General features: G+C 36.7%; 1 protein-coding gene across 16 annotated transcripts in view; it reads left to right on the forward strand.

The window, feature by feature from the left end:
• The window catches only part of FMR1 (fragile X messenger ribonucleoprotein 1), a 50,808-nt gene that overhangs the window by 11,400 nt on the left and 25,391 nt on the right, over nt 1–14,017 (forward strand). For all 16 annotated transcript variants that reach the window (XM_047843485.1, XM_047843486.1, XM_047843482.1 and 13 more), the window contains exons 3-11: nt 2,224–2,317; nt 4,851–4,922; nt 5,187–5,335; nt 6,012–6,105; nt 6,191–6,307; nt 8,524–8,694; nt 8,785–8,863; nt 12,463–12,572; nt 13,789–13,923. In XM_047843485.1, coding sequence (XP_047699441.1) covers nt 2,224–2,317; nt 4,851–4,922; nt 5,187–5,335; nt 6,012–6,105; nt 6,191–6,307; nt 8,524–8,694; nt 8,785–8,863; nt 12,463–12,572; nt 13,789–13,923 — 1,021 coding nt within the window. The remainder of the gene's footprint in view (nt 1–2,223; nt 2,318–4,850; nt 4,923–5,186; nt 5,336–6,011; nt 6,106–6,190; nt 6,308–8,523; nt 8,695–8,784; nt 8,864–12,462; nt 12,573–13,788; nt 13,924–14,017) is intronic.

A 14,017-nucleotide genomic window follows, 5' to 3' on the forward strand; every position in this document is an offset into this window, starting at 1 on the left:
AAAATATTGTAATATTGACTGGTAATGGTTGCACACACGTGAATATACTGAAAACCGTTGAATTGTACATACACTTAAGTGGATGGATAATTTGATATGTGAGTTATATCGGTAAATCTGTTAAAATGTAGTATCTGACCCAGACATACTGCAATTTTATCGTTAGCAGATTCTTTGAGCTACCAACAGGACAAAGTAGTAGTAGTCTCAGATGCCTGCAACACATTTAGGGGGACAGGGATAAAAGGATTTAGAATATTGAACCCTATTCTCAGCTCTAGACACTAACCTCAGTCCAGAATATAAATTTGAATAACAGAGTAACTTTTTCTGAAGGCATAGAGCCAAAAGCTCCAGAATTTGCCTCTGCTGCTTCAAGTATCCATGGATTTGCATGGTTATACACTAGACAGCAGCATCACACTTTTAACAGAAGAATCTTTGATAACATGAGAGTAATTTTTTTGTAATTATACTCTTATCTGCTTGCTCCAATCACTAGACAAACACTGTTTCCCATAAAGGAAGAGTTATCTTTATTTGCCACTCTTTTAATTTCTCCTGTAGTCTTTAATCTAAGTGTTAAGCAAACACTCGTTTCCTCTCTGCATTCAAGAATGTGTCTGGTTAATGCACTGTCTTATTAGATCAGTTCTCTTTTGTTTTTAATCAGATTTGTATTATAAATCTAAAATTACATTTGGACCTCCTTATTTTCTTCTATACTATATAGCTGCATAAAAGTTTTTCTTCAAACTGTCATTCTGGGGATTTGAAATAAATCAGCTGTATTCTTTGTGTTCGTGGAATATGTTTGAGATTCACCGCTGGGTTTGAGCACATCACTAGGGTTTGATAGGTCCCTACCAAAGTAGTCCCTGCCCATCCTTGGGTGTTTCCTTTTTGTTTTTCTGTTTAAGAAAAACTAATGTTTTATAGAACTTCACACTATATCTACTCTTTCTTTCCTTTCAATCATAAAGAAAGTCGTATTGCCATAATACCAGCTTATTTTAGATGTTATGTTTTTACTTTCCATATTTCACGTTTTTGGATAAAGAATTTGAATTTTTATCTCGGTACATTTAGGATTTAAGATAATTCTTCCTTCTTTGGAACCAAGAAAACTATATTTTGTATTATATGTTTTTGAAAACACACTTAGCAAAGAATTTGTGACATGTTAAAAGTCATTAATTTTCAGTATATATAAAAAGGCTTTTCTGAAGTAAAGACAGCGTTTTCTAAAGTGTCATAATTTTCAAATGTGTATAATTCAGAGAAAGGGTTCAGTCTAATATAGACCTAATCAGATTTCCATAAATTCTAACTTAATTACCTACCCTCCTATCTTCTATATGGCTCTTTTTTTTTTTTAAATTAGCACTTTTCTCAGTAGGATTTTACTAAGAAAGTTTAACAACAACAAAAAAAACCAGAAATGACTGCAGCAGTTGAATCCCTCCAGTGTTTCTGCAGTTTGTCTTTTAATATTTTATATCATTTTGGATATAAAAGAATAACCTGGTGTTTTTCAAAATTGTTCCATATCATCTTAAATTTAAAGACATAGGCAACTTACCAAACTCCTGTAGGCTGTCTTCATCGGGTTTCTGTGGTTTAGCAGACCTTACCAGGCCATGCTGATCAGCAGCCAGCTATCCATGGCAAGAATTGACCACCTCGTGGGATCTAAAATTTAAAGGGGGAAAAGTGAGTTGTGAATTGCTAATGTGCTGACTGCCCCATTTTGCTTGGGAATTAGAGGGCATTTAGGACCAGTTCCTGTGGTCCTTAGAATGTGGTTAAAATTCCTTTGCAAGTAGAAATATGGTGATGATGTTACTAACACTTACATATACTAACATTTAATTTAAGCATCAAAAGAAATTGCTGTTGTGGCCTTGCATTTAGCACTCTTAGAGGTTGAAATTACTGGAAGAAAGACTTGTTTGGAAAATTGTAATGTTGATCTGTTGTGTTTAGAGGAGTATTCCAAGTAGAACTACGAGGCTGCTGTGCTGCATGCAGACTTTGTTGAAATGTCTCTACGTTGCCATTAGGCCCTACTCAGCAGAATACTGACTATTTTAAAAGCATTTGCTTCTTTACACTAGAAAAACAGAGGTTCACGTTTGGCCAAGAGTTGATGGCAGTGTGGTGGTCATTGTTTCCATTAAACCAGAAAGCGTGTAAAATAATTATGTGTTTGCTTATTTGCAGCTGGCAGCCAGAGAGGCAGATTCCATTCCATGATGTGAGATTCCCACCACCCGTAGGTTATAATAAAGATATAAATGAAAGTGACGAAGTTGAGGTAAGTTTCCCCTGCCTTTGAGGAGTGGGAGCATTTAATTTGCCGGAGCCTTTTGCACCCCTTCTCTTTAACACTGTTTAAAACTACCTTGAAAATTACAGCTGCAATGGACATGTGCTTTTGACAGCCGAGTTGAAACACTATGTGATGCTTAACTGGCTGCTTGAGCAGCATTCGGGGCGCATCTGTAGAAGTCACCACTAATTTCCTTTGCCTGCTAGTACTTCTTTTGCCCCTTCCTTCAATCTCTGAATCTTTATTAAAATAATACATTGTTAGCTGACAACTTTGTCTCCATTTTAAGCAAAATGGATTAGGAAAATTAGTATTACAGAGGAAAAAAAGTCATGCCTTGTAGTAGAGCAGCATTCTAGAATTTCTTTAAGTAGCAGCGAATCCTCCCAGTGTATTATTAAAAGCCCATCTATGAGTTTTAGTATAAACACATATAGGGAAAAAATCTTTTCACTGAGCATGCTGTGAACCACGTGTTCATGTGCCATTCATGTCTTTGACTAAAATGTACTCTGGAGATACACCACGTTAACAAAAACATTGTGTTTATAATTTCTCTAGCCACTGAAAATGCTTTTGGGACTTACAGCACTTGGAGTCTGCTTTATGTTGTAGTTAGTCTGTGTTGTTTCCTTCCTCCCTCTCACACCATTTTAAGCTGCTTCTCTTCGTTCTCTACAATGCCTTGTTAATACTTGCAACTTCGTGAATATTTGTGGTATGAAGGCAGCGGCTAAATAGACATTTATATACAGGTAAGGTAAAGTGTACTAGGTCCTTGAATTCTTATTTCCTGTGCCAGGTACAGGTGGTACACGAAAACTGAAGAGTCTCCTGCCTTTGAGGTTGCATTCTAGTCAGAGTAGCTAATAATTATGGCAGATTAAGTTCTAGAGAAAAAAATTAAGAGGATGGAAGGTGATATGGGGCAGTAATTTTAATTTACAGAATATTCAGGGAAGGTCTCTGGATGTCTAGGCCCGTGTTCTTTTCTCCTTCTAAAGTGGAAATACAATCAAGTACTATTTATTTGCCAAAAATGTACTCAGTACCTACCAGGTATAAGGAGCTGAGCTTGGTTTTGTGAGGTGTCCTAGTAGGAAACACGAACACCATCAGTACCTGAGGACCTTTAGCTGTCCACTTCCCCAGGAGATTACAAGCTTCCTGAAGGCTAGGACATTTGGTCTCTCTGTGTCAGAAGTGCTCTAATAAAGTTTAGAGGGACAAAGGAGACTTTTTTTTTTTCCAACTGAGTCATATGACAGGTGGTGACCAATGAGATACTGTAGCCTCATCATGTTGCCCAACAGTGATACATACCTGACTATATTGTATAACCATTAACTTAGGTTGTAAAAAGGACACAAGAGCACTGGGTCTTTTGGTGTGTGTATATAAGGAATGCTTGAAATAGTGATGGATTAAGGGAACTTTTCCCCCCAACTTAGTCACATGGCTCGTGGGGACCAATGAGGTGCTGCTCTCAGGATGACCTCACTGCATTATATAACAATTAACTGAGGTTATTCCTCTGGCTAGAGCAGAACTGTGAAGAAGTGATGGGGGCAAAAGAGAAAGGTAGGTTGAGTTAACTTGTCACTGCATTGTGTCACTGTTAAATTCAGTTGCAAAAGGGAGACGAGTTGGAGCCTCGAGTTACTCATTAGCCTTAGGCTCTATACCTCTCCTCACCTGTCCTCTCCTTCCTATCCCCCTCGTCCTCCCTGTTTGTTCCTTCTGCCTCTGAGTATTTGTCTTTATCTCTTTTCATGTATACTGTGCTGTCTCTTTTCCTGTTAACCTAGATTTGCTAGTGTCATCACCAAAGCTTTCATGCTGCACATTGTAAGTGAACTTTGAGATCACTAGAGAGATGGGTTAGAAGAGCTATCCGGTATGTGAGAGCAGGAAAATGGTATCCAGAGGATTGCCAGCATGGAGTTGTCCAATTTTTGGAGTTGAGGGAGAGGGAGGGGACAGGAGACCAGAGAGTGACCCAGGTTCTGTTTGCTTAGGCCTCAGGAGACATGACTGCCAGGGTGGTATCCTTAGCGGGCTGAGTGGTCAGAGGCCTCACTCATTTAGTGACCATGCAGCTGGCAGCAGGCCAGGGCCAATAACTTCCAATCACTTAGGTACTTATTAGACTAAAACAAAAACAAGTTTGTACATTTTTAAATACGTTTTTGTAGCTCACAAAGTATCCAAGGAAAGCATGCCCAGGTTTATGAACAGCCAGCTTTTCTTGAGTATTCATATGCAGAGAACTGATGATTACTGCCATAGAACAAAGAAAATAGGAAGGCGTTTTGTACAGGGCTTTCCCAGTTAATCAAGTAGTTTCTGATTATGTATCTATGTCTAGATGTAAGGTTGCAGTCTACTTTGAGGCATAAAACATACGGGTTTGAAAGACACCTGGCTCATTTTAATAATTTTTTTTCATTGTCTGATAATCTGTAGATTTCTGAATGATGTTAATTATGAAATAATCTATGTTGTAATTTTTGTGTAGGTTTATTCCAGAGCAAATGAAAAAGAGCCTTGCTGTTGGTGGTTAGCTAAAGTGAGGATGATAAAGGGTGAGGTAGGAAAATGCATATTTAAAATTTTTTATACTATTTTCCTTTTCTCAACTCATGTATTCTATTTCAGTGTGGATTTCTATTTTAAAGTAATATGTAACTTGTCATTTCATTAAAATGTTTTCTCCACATGTTCAGTATGTTTCATGTGTGTTAGTTGATCAATTTTTTCCCTCTAGAGAGCTTAAAGATAACTGAATTAGGTATAGCCTATTGTTCTTACTTCAAACCTTATGACCAAGCATGACTTTATCTATTTCTCTCAGTTTTATGTAATAGAATATGCAGCATGTGATGCTACATACAATGAAATTGTCACAATCGAACGTCTGCGATCAGTTAATCCCAACAAACCTGCCACAAAAGATACTTTTCATAAAATCAAACTGGACGTGCCAGAAGACTTACGACAAATGTAAGTTGGTATGCAAGAAATGCTGAGGCTTTACAGGTGATATGCAATTAATTTAAAAGAATATAAAGTTTAAAACAATAGAATTCAAGTTTTAAATTCAGTGAACTTGGGGAAAAAATGGCTTGCATTTGTGTGTAAATTTTTGTGCTTTCCGATTCATATACATTTCCTTCTCGCCTGTAAGTTGGTCAGCAGTTTTTCTTACAGAAAAGAAGCAAGCAAACAAAATTGGGTACCCTGCAGCTATCCTCAAAAGTTTTCCACAGTTAACTCAAGAAAATTACTGACTAATCCTACATAACTGAAATAAGAAAGCTTGGCAGAGGAGAGTACCTCCCCTAAATAATGTCACCTTTGGTAATCTAAGACCACAATTAATCTCTTAAGAGCATAACTGGTGTTTTCCTTTCTCTAATCTCAAATGCTTGATTGCGCTGAGTATTACAGAGATGTACAGCAAAGGAACCTTTCTCTTTAATTTCAATTATTGGAGTGGACTAAGTATTTCAGAGATGTACGACAAAGGGACTAAACTTCTAAATGGATATAGCATATTTTGCATGCATTATGTTTACCATGATTTCACAGTTGTACTAGGTGCAGATCTCTGCTCGTATTTATGCCAGTAGTTGCTAATCCTACATCTTAGCTTCACGGTGGATATTTTTATTTCTAGGTGTGCCAAAGAATCGGCACATAAGGACTTTAAAAAGGCAGTCGGTGCCTTTTCTGTAACTTACGATCCAGAGAATTATCAACTTGTCATTTTGGTGAGTGTTTTTGACTTGGCTATTTTGGTATATTTCATTTGGAGTATTTGCTTTGATAATAATGGTATTGATTTATATCCGTTAGTCTATCAATGAAGTCACCTCAAAACGAGCACACATGCTAATTGACATGCACTTTCGGAGTCTGCGCACTAAGCTGTCTCTGATACTGAGGAATGAAGAAGCCAGTAAGCAGCTAGAGGTATGTGGCTTTCCCTAGCGCTGCTTGTAAGGCTATCTAGAAATGATAACTGTGGAGTCATAAAACTTGAATATGGGCAGGTTGTCCTTTATTTACTGTTTCTTAGCAATTCCCTATATTTTATATTTGGAAAAATTAAATTACAAAGCCTAATCATACTAAAGTTTTTCATGCCTGAGGCTTCAGAGTTAAGTAGCCGTTGATGTATATTAAGGAACTTCTGGTCAACTCACTTTGTCTAGAAGTTCATCAAAGCTGCTAATAAAATGAGGCAATGCTTCTTCCATATAACATGTTATCATATAAGTACTAGAGAGTATTTAAATATCTAATCATATTCCTTTCATTATGTATGTTTATCTCTGTTTAAAAGGGTATAGAACTTCTTCATTCTAATTGGTTGTCACTCTTTAAAACTCCTGTCTTCAGATTCCTGCCAGAGGCTATTTCCCTAACTTACTATTGCGTCTCTTCAGGTGCATTTTATCTACTTTTATTAATCCTCCAGTAATTTCCATCACCATACATTTATTTTCATTGATAACTATCTAGTATTTCCATTCATTACCATAGAAACTAAATGGATTTTAATGTCCCAATTCGAGGTATTGTCAGATTCCAGAGTTGCTCATCATTATTCATTTCATTAGAGGGAAAACACCATGCAGTTAAAACAATAAAGAAAAAGAGTTCCAAATTGCATTTTAAGAGAGAAGGTAGTTAAGGCTGTATTCTTGTAAATAGCCTGTGAAACTTGCCACCTTCCCACTTGATGTGTGATTGCTGAACTCTTACAGGAGAGGAGACATTCCTGTCTCCTCTTGCTACTTTGTTGTCCTTACGGCCATGGAGGTCTGTTTAATTGGTTTTTACTCTCATTCTTTATTAATGTCCCTGTGTTCACCCATTTGTGGTTTCTTTAGCAATTCTCTCATAACTTTTAGGCAAGAAAAGCCTCCTTATTTTCATTGTGAGTATTATGGAAAACATACTCCTGCCTCTTCTTAAACATCTAATTCTTCTTAAATGATCTGTTACGATACCTTTGGCTTACCATTTATCAGAAAATTATCAGTGAAAAGAATGAACCAGGTGAATGAACCAGGACTCAGAAACAAGACTTCTTGAAAAGCCCTAGGAATATTTGATACATTTTGTTACTTTAATCTACAAAATGGATATTATACTTTTAAAATTGTTTACAGTAGTTACACTCATACATTCAAGTTAGCAGGTACGTTGAATCCTGAGAAATTCGTGTGCATGCCTATCTTTCCTCACTACTAATATTAAAGAGATCCACATATTCAGATACGAAATTTCCATTTTTCAACATGAGCCACTAATATGTTTGGTTTTCATTAATGGCATGCTAGAACTAAACATTAAATTTTGATAATGCTGTTTAAAGAGAGCAATTATCCACAAGTTTGGGGTCTCCGTGTAACTAAGTTCAGTCATGACTGAAGATTTGAAAGAATTCATCATACTTGTGGATCCAGATCACAAGGTCTTACAGACTCTGATCTCTTTTTAGGTTGCACGTGCATATTGCAAGATAAGTTGTAAATCTTTGACATTCTACAATCATTTGATACAATTTTTTATGATTCTTTTCCTCAGGTTGGGGAGGTGGGGGTAGGAGAGTATTGTTTTAATGTCATCGCTTCATCAGAGGGATATCTAGACCACAGTATTTAATGATAAGTTACAGAAATGGTGCAGTTTCCAGGGAAAAAAAAGAACAAAAAAATATGTATATGTACTGATATCCTTCAATAAAAATGAAGTGAATACAATTTTCTGAAAAGATGTTAAAACATCTTTTTTTACTTAAATAACATTGAGTCTGTCAGATCCAGTGAGCTGGTTTTTATTTGGGAACATTTGATCTGCTTCTTAAGTATAACATGGTTGATGTCATTGGTTAACTAAGGCAGCCCTGCAAAAGGTTTTCAAAAGTTACCTTGGAAACTTGTCAACAAGCCCTTTGCTATTAACAAAAATCTCTCAGATGGCATTGACCTTCAGTAACCCAAAAAGTATTTATGCTGTTGCGGGGAGGGCGGGGTGGTTCTCAAACCTTGAAAGTTTACAACTGAAAGTAATTTATAGGCCCCTGATACGTAGAGTCAAGATAATTTACATGGCTGGCCTGAATACAGTTGTCTTAATAGTTGATAAAGCATATTAATCAAATGTGCATTTCTCTTCAGAGTTCAAGGCAACTTGCCTCGAGGTTTCATGAGCAGTTTATCGTACGAGAAGATTTGATGGGTCTGGCTATTGGTACTCATGGTGCTAATATTCAGCAAGCTAGAAAGGTACCCGGGGTCACTGCTATCGATTTAGATGAAGATACCTGCACATTTCACATTTATGGAGAGGTAAAATTTTACTAAGTAGCTTTTTTCTAAAATAAACAATATTTCATGTGGCTCATCTTTTGTCTTAAATCTGTTCCCCTTTGCTGTTAGGATCAGGATGCAGTGAAAAAGGCTAGAAGCTTTCTGGAATTTGCTGAAGATGTAATACAGGTTCCAAGGAACTTAGTTGGTGAGTCAGAAATTACGTTGACATACACTACAAAAGCAACAGTTAAACGATTTAGTTATACCGATAGAATTCCATGTTCACCCACTTGGAGAGTCATTTAATTGAAGCTGTATCTTTGAAGTATGATCTGTTGTTACAGTGTACAGAAAATATTTGATAAATATGCTCAAAACTGAGAAGGTGTACAAAAGATACTGCTTTGCTAGTTCAAACCTACTAGTGCCTGGAAGGATAAATTTTGCACAGCCTCTTCGGTGTGTATCTTCTATATCTTAAAATTAAATATATTTCCTTAAAACAAATGATATTTGAGGACTTTACAATTTGGAGGAGATTGGTATTTGATCTCTGATGGGCTATGAAATGATGGCATTCTTAATTATCTCTGAGTTGAAGATATGAATGTAGGTTACTTAAATCTAGTAAGTTGCAAAGCTAAAAGTAACTCCGAAGGTCTCCGGGGCTTTTTGCAACATTAACAGTAATTCTCCATTTTGAGTTTGAGTGCTATTGTTTCATTACTGTCACCATCACAAGTACCAGCAAATACCAGAAACTCTTCACCAGTGCTCTCAAATGCTGCAGATGTCTTTAGCAGAACATAATCAAAATAAGGTGCAGTTTTTATCAAGAGCACTACCTACGTTTTTAATTTATACATAAAATTGGGACATACTGCCTATACATTTTTTATTTTCTGAACTTGATATCACAACTGATTACAAAAAGTAATGCCAGGTCTTTGGAAAGTTTAAAAAAGAAGAAAATAAGGATTTCCTATGCATTTTGTTCTCATAGTTTCAGTCCTGCTTAGCCTGCTTTTATTTTTTGTCAGCATAGAATTATAAACATCTTCCTATGCCATTAAAAACACTGGAAATAATATTCTCCTGAAGAAAATTTGTTAAAGGATAAAGACTGGTAAAATTAATGCAGAATTATTAATTCAACTGTGTTGGACAGACAGCTAAAGAATGTGATGTTATCGAGATAAGTTGGACACCAGTTTTATGGATAGCACTGTCCTGATTTCCTAAGAATAAGTAGGGTTTTTAATGATACTTCTTTTCCTTTTGTTTACAATTTTTCAAGCAATTGCATACATTTTGTAATTAGAAAAGTTCTCTTAAATTTAGGAATTCTTATAAAATATAGCCAATAGACTGCTTTTTCAATAATTACCAAACAAAAAATTCGGTGTCAGATTCATTGAAGTTCATTTGGGCAATGGCATGATGCCTGTAGGGGAAAGTTCTCGGGTGTTGGATTTAGATTTCGGTCCCTCCTTCACTTTTTGGTACCTATTTAACCTTATAACTAATTCAGCCCCCTTGACTCTTATTTTCCTTACCTCTAAAAATGTCATAATAGTGTCCACCTCACAGGGTTGCTTTGATAAGTAAACAGGAAGTTGTAGGAAGAAAGCTAGAGGTAGATATACATTACCTTATAAGGTCTGCACGTAGTAGGGAACTCTGTAAATATTACCTCTCATTGAGAACAATTCCATCCAGTTCAGTAGAGCAGAATTGTAGTAAGCTGTCAGTTGGTATTTGGAAATAACTGTGTGATGCAGAATTGCATTATCTGCTATTAAAAGTGGGTTCTACCTGTGGTCTTACGTAAAGAGAAGAGGCTCCCAGAACTGACCTTTCAACAGAAAGAAAGCCTGCTGAAGTATGATCAGCCTGGGTTTTGTTTAGTTTCTAGTGAGTACAATAAGACAGTTCTGTTTTAGAGATTGTCTACTACAATACTGGGAATGTTGAGAGTTTTCAGAAAGCATTTTTGTAAAAGATTTGGCAAGGCAGATCTTTAGGGAGATGTCTAATTAGTATTGAATGAGTTTTCTTGGAGTCACACTGTATATGATTTATGATCTCTATTTTTCACAAACTCTACTATGTACACAGATTGTCAATTCTTTTCTGAAAATTTGCTTGTTTTTCACCCCACTTTGACAGTGAATTCGTTTAATTATTTTGTTAGCTATAGTTAACACACAATACTCAGGATGGTTAAGATATTAATAGCAACATGTGACAAACTCATTTTTCTTTCCTAACTCGTTTAGATATTTATTAAAATCAGCATTCATTCACGAAAATCCAAATTTTCTAGATTAAAAATGAACCGTGGGATGACTCCATACAACTTCTCTCTCCCCCCCACCCACCTCTTTCATTTGAAGAGAAAAGAAGCAGAAATAATTGATGAAAGGACCTACCTATGTCAGGAATCCTGATTTAGTGTCAGTTTTGTTCCCTGACCACTGACCAGTCAAAAGAGGTTATGAGGGTGAGTGAGGCTGCAAGATATGGCTAGAGGGCCAAGGTTATGCTGATTAGATGAACCACAAGATCCTATTGTGAGGCCTTTTCCCTAGGTTCTGATATCTAGGATTAACTCCAAGCAAATTTGGGCTTCCAGTTTTTCCCCTATTCCTGCCTTTGCTAAGGTGGTAGACCAAGCACGTGATGGACCTGGCCAGTGTAGGGGTGCCTTAGGTGCCTTGGGAGGGCTGGCTCTTAGAATCCCAGGTAATTCACATGTCAAATTCTAAAACCAGTACTTCTTTCATTTGTAGTGTCTTGCTTTACACTAATGCATGCTGATGGCTATGAAAGCAGTCATTTCCCGGTTAAGGCTATGATTGATTCAGTTGTACAAAGGAGGGGAAGAGTGCCTGTTAATTACTGATATTTGACGTCTTTGGAGTTTTAACAGATGTTATTGAACAATCGTTAATCTCAAACTGGTTTAAGTTTTCTCATTGTGATTTTGAGTTATCTTAAAGTGTGACTTCCTAATCTTTCATTCTGTGACTAATAAAAGATTAAGAAATTGTACCTCACCTTTTAATATACTGATAAAATCTATGAGCGATGCACAGAAGTAATATCATGTTAACACATTGGCCTCAAGAATGTGCACTTCTTTTAGGTGTTTGTATAGCTGCTTAAATCACTTTGAGACTTGGAGTATCTTTTATAAATGTGCCATATGAAATTCTAAAAATATTTACCATGGGCAGAAAAGCAGATTTAAATCAGGTACAGATAGAACTGAAATTGTTGAATGAATAAGCAAATGTATTTTCTAGTATGTGTCCTTCCCCTTAATTCCTTTCACAGAATTTTGCAGAGTGATACATGCCACTGTAGCAAGTTTCAAGTATACCCTTTTATGCAAAATAAGACCCTATCTTTGAACTTCCTTAAAGATTCAAAATTACCCCATCAGTTCATGAGATGTAAATACCTCTGACGCTTTACCAAAATAGTTTAAACAGTGACAAGTTAACGAAACAAACCAGTTGGACTCTTTTTGAAAAGAGTTTCTGTTTTGGTTTGGTTTTGAAATCTTACACTTTTTTTAAGTTTATTTATTTAGAGAGAGCCAACATGGGGCTTGGACCCACGAGCCGGGAGATCGTGACCTGAACCGAAATCCAGAGTTGGATGTTCAACTGACTGAGCCACCCAGGCGCCCTGAAATCTTACAGTTTTATATATAATGTGATAGTTTACAGTGGAGAGTGCTTACTGGTTTGAGATCGATTTTAAAACCAAACATGAATTATTCACTTCTTCATTTAGGCAAAGTAATAGGAAAAAATGGAAAACTGATTCAGGAAATTGTGGACAAGTCAGGAGTCGTGAGGGTGAGAATTGAGGCTGAAAATGAGAAAAGTGTTCCCCAAGAAGAGGTATGTTGTAGTGCATGTGTTTCTAGTCTGTCTGATAAAAGGTTTCTTTTTAAGTGCATTTACTTTGAGAGAGAGAGGGAGAATGAGCAGGGGAGGGGTAGAGAGAGAGTGAGAGTGAGAGAGAGAATCCCAAGCAGGCTTCTCGCTGTCAGTACGGAGATCGACTCGGGGACTCGATCTCACAAACCACAAGACTATGACCTGAGCCAAAAGCAGGATGCTTAACCGACTGAGCCACCTAGGAGCGCTGTCTGATAAAAGTTTCTTAATGTTTTATTCAACATGTAAATTTGAGGCCTCTGTAATATGCACATACTGGGAATGTAAGAATTCTGACAATTAACCATGCCAGTCATTGTCATAGTTGGACAGTGACTTGGGACTAGTTACTTGAATCCCTTGAAATCTTCTTAATCTTTAAAATGGATGGTCATAAAATATGAAAAAAAAAAAAAGAATATGAGGCACTTTTCAAATATTACTTAATGTTGCCGACAGAGACCAAGCCGGGTCACTGGTTAGGTTTTCTGGGTTTCATCCTTTGGCTTTTTGAGTTTGTGTGTATGTGTGTTTATTTTGTGCGCTTTAAATTTTTATCTGGGCGTAGCATCTCTTTCCAGTCTTTTTTTTTTTTTTTTTTTAATTTTTTTTCAACATTTATTTATTTTTGGGACAGAGAGAGACGGAGCATGAACGGGGGAGGGGCAGAGAGAGAGGGAGACACAGAATCGGAAACAGGCTCCAGGCTCTGAGCCATCAGCCCAGAGCCTGACGCGGGGCTCAAACTCACGGGCCGCGAGATCATGACCTGGCTGAAGTCGGACGCTTAACCGACTGCGCCACCCAGGCGCCCCTCTTTCCAGTCTTTAAATGTTATAATCTTCACTTTTATCTTCATGAATATATGCTTTTTGGTAAAAGTACTTGTGTGGGTTGGGGGAGGCAAGGACATACTCTTCTGTGCAACAGTACTGTTTGAAATCCCCCCAGATTGCCATAATTTTCACATATTGTCGAATCTTCTTTTGTGAAAGGTTCTTTTAGCTGATGCTAAATCTTTTGGGCGTTTTACTGCATAATACTTGCATTCTGTAATTTTTTCTGCCAAAAATGTTTATGATAATTTATATTTGTAAAACATGGTCATTGATACAAAAATGGAGCTAAATACAGTCTTTTAAATTGGTCATTTTTTCCTTTTGTGTTTTTTACCAAGGAAATTATGCCACCAAATTCCCTACCTTCCAGTAACTCAAGGGTTGGACCTACTCCCTCAGAAGAAAAAAAACATATAGATATAAAGGAAAACAGCACTCATTTTTCTCAACCTAACAGTACAAAAGTCCAGAGGGTAAGAAATAATTATCACTTTGAATTATACTCAAAGTAATTTCTTTGACCCAGATGTCACAATTGGTGTTTTAGGTGTTTTCTCTGGTTAGGCT

This window comes from Prionailurus viverrinus, chromosome X (genome assembly GCF_022837055.1).
Source record: "Prionailurus viverrinus isolate Anna chromosome X, UM_Priviv_1.0, whole genome shotgun sequence".
NCBI lineage: Eukaryota > Metazoa > Chordata > Mammalia > Carnivora > Felidae > Prionailurus > Prionailurus viverrinus.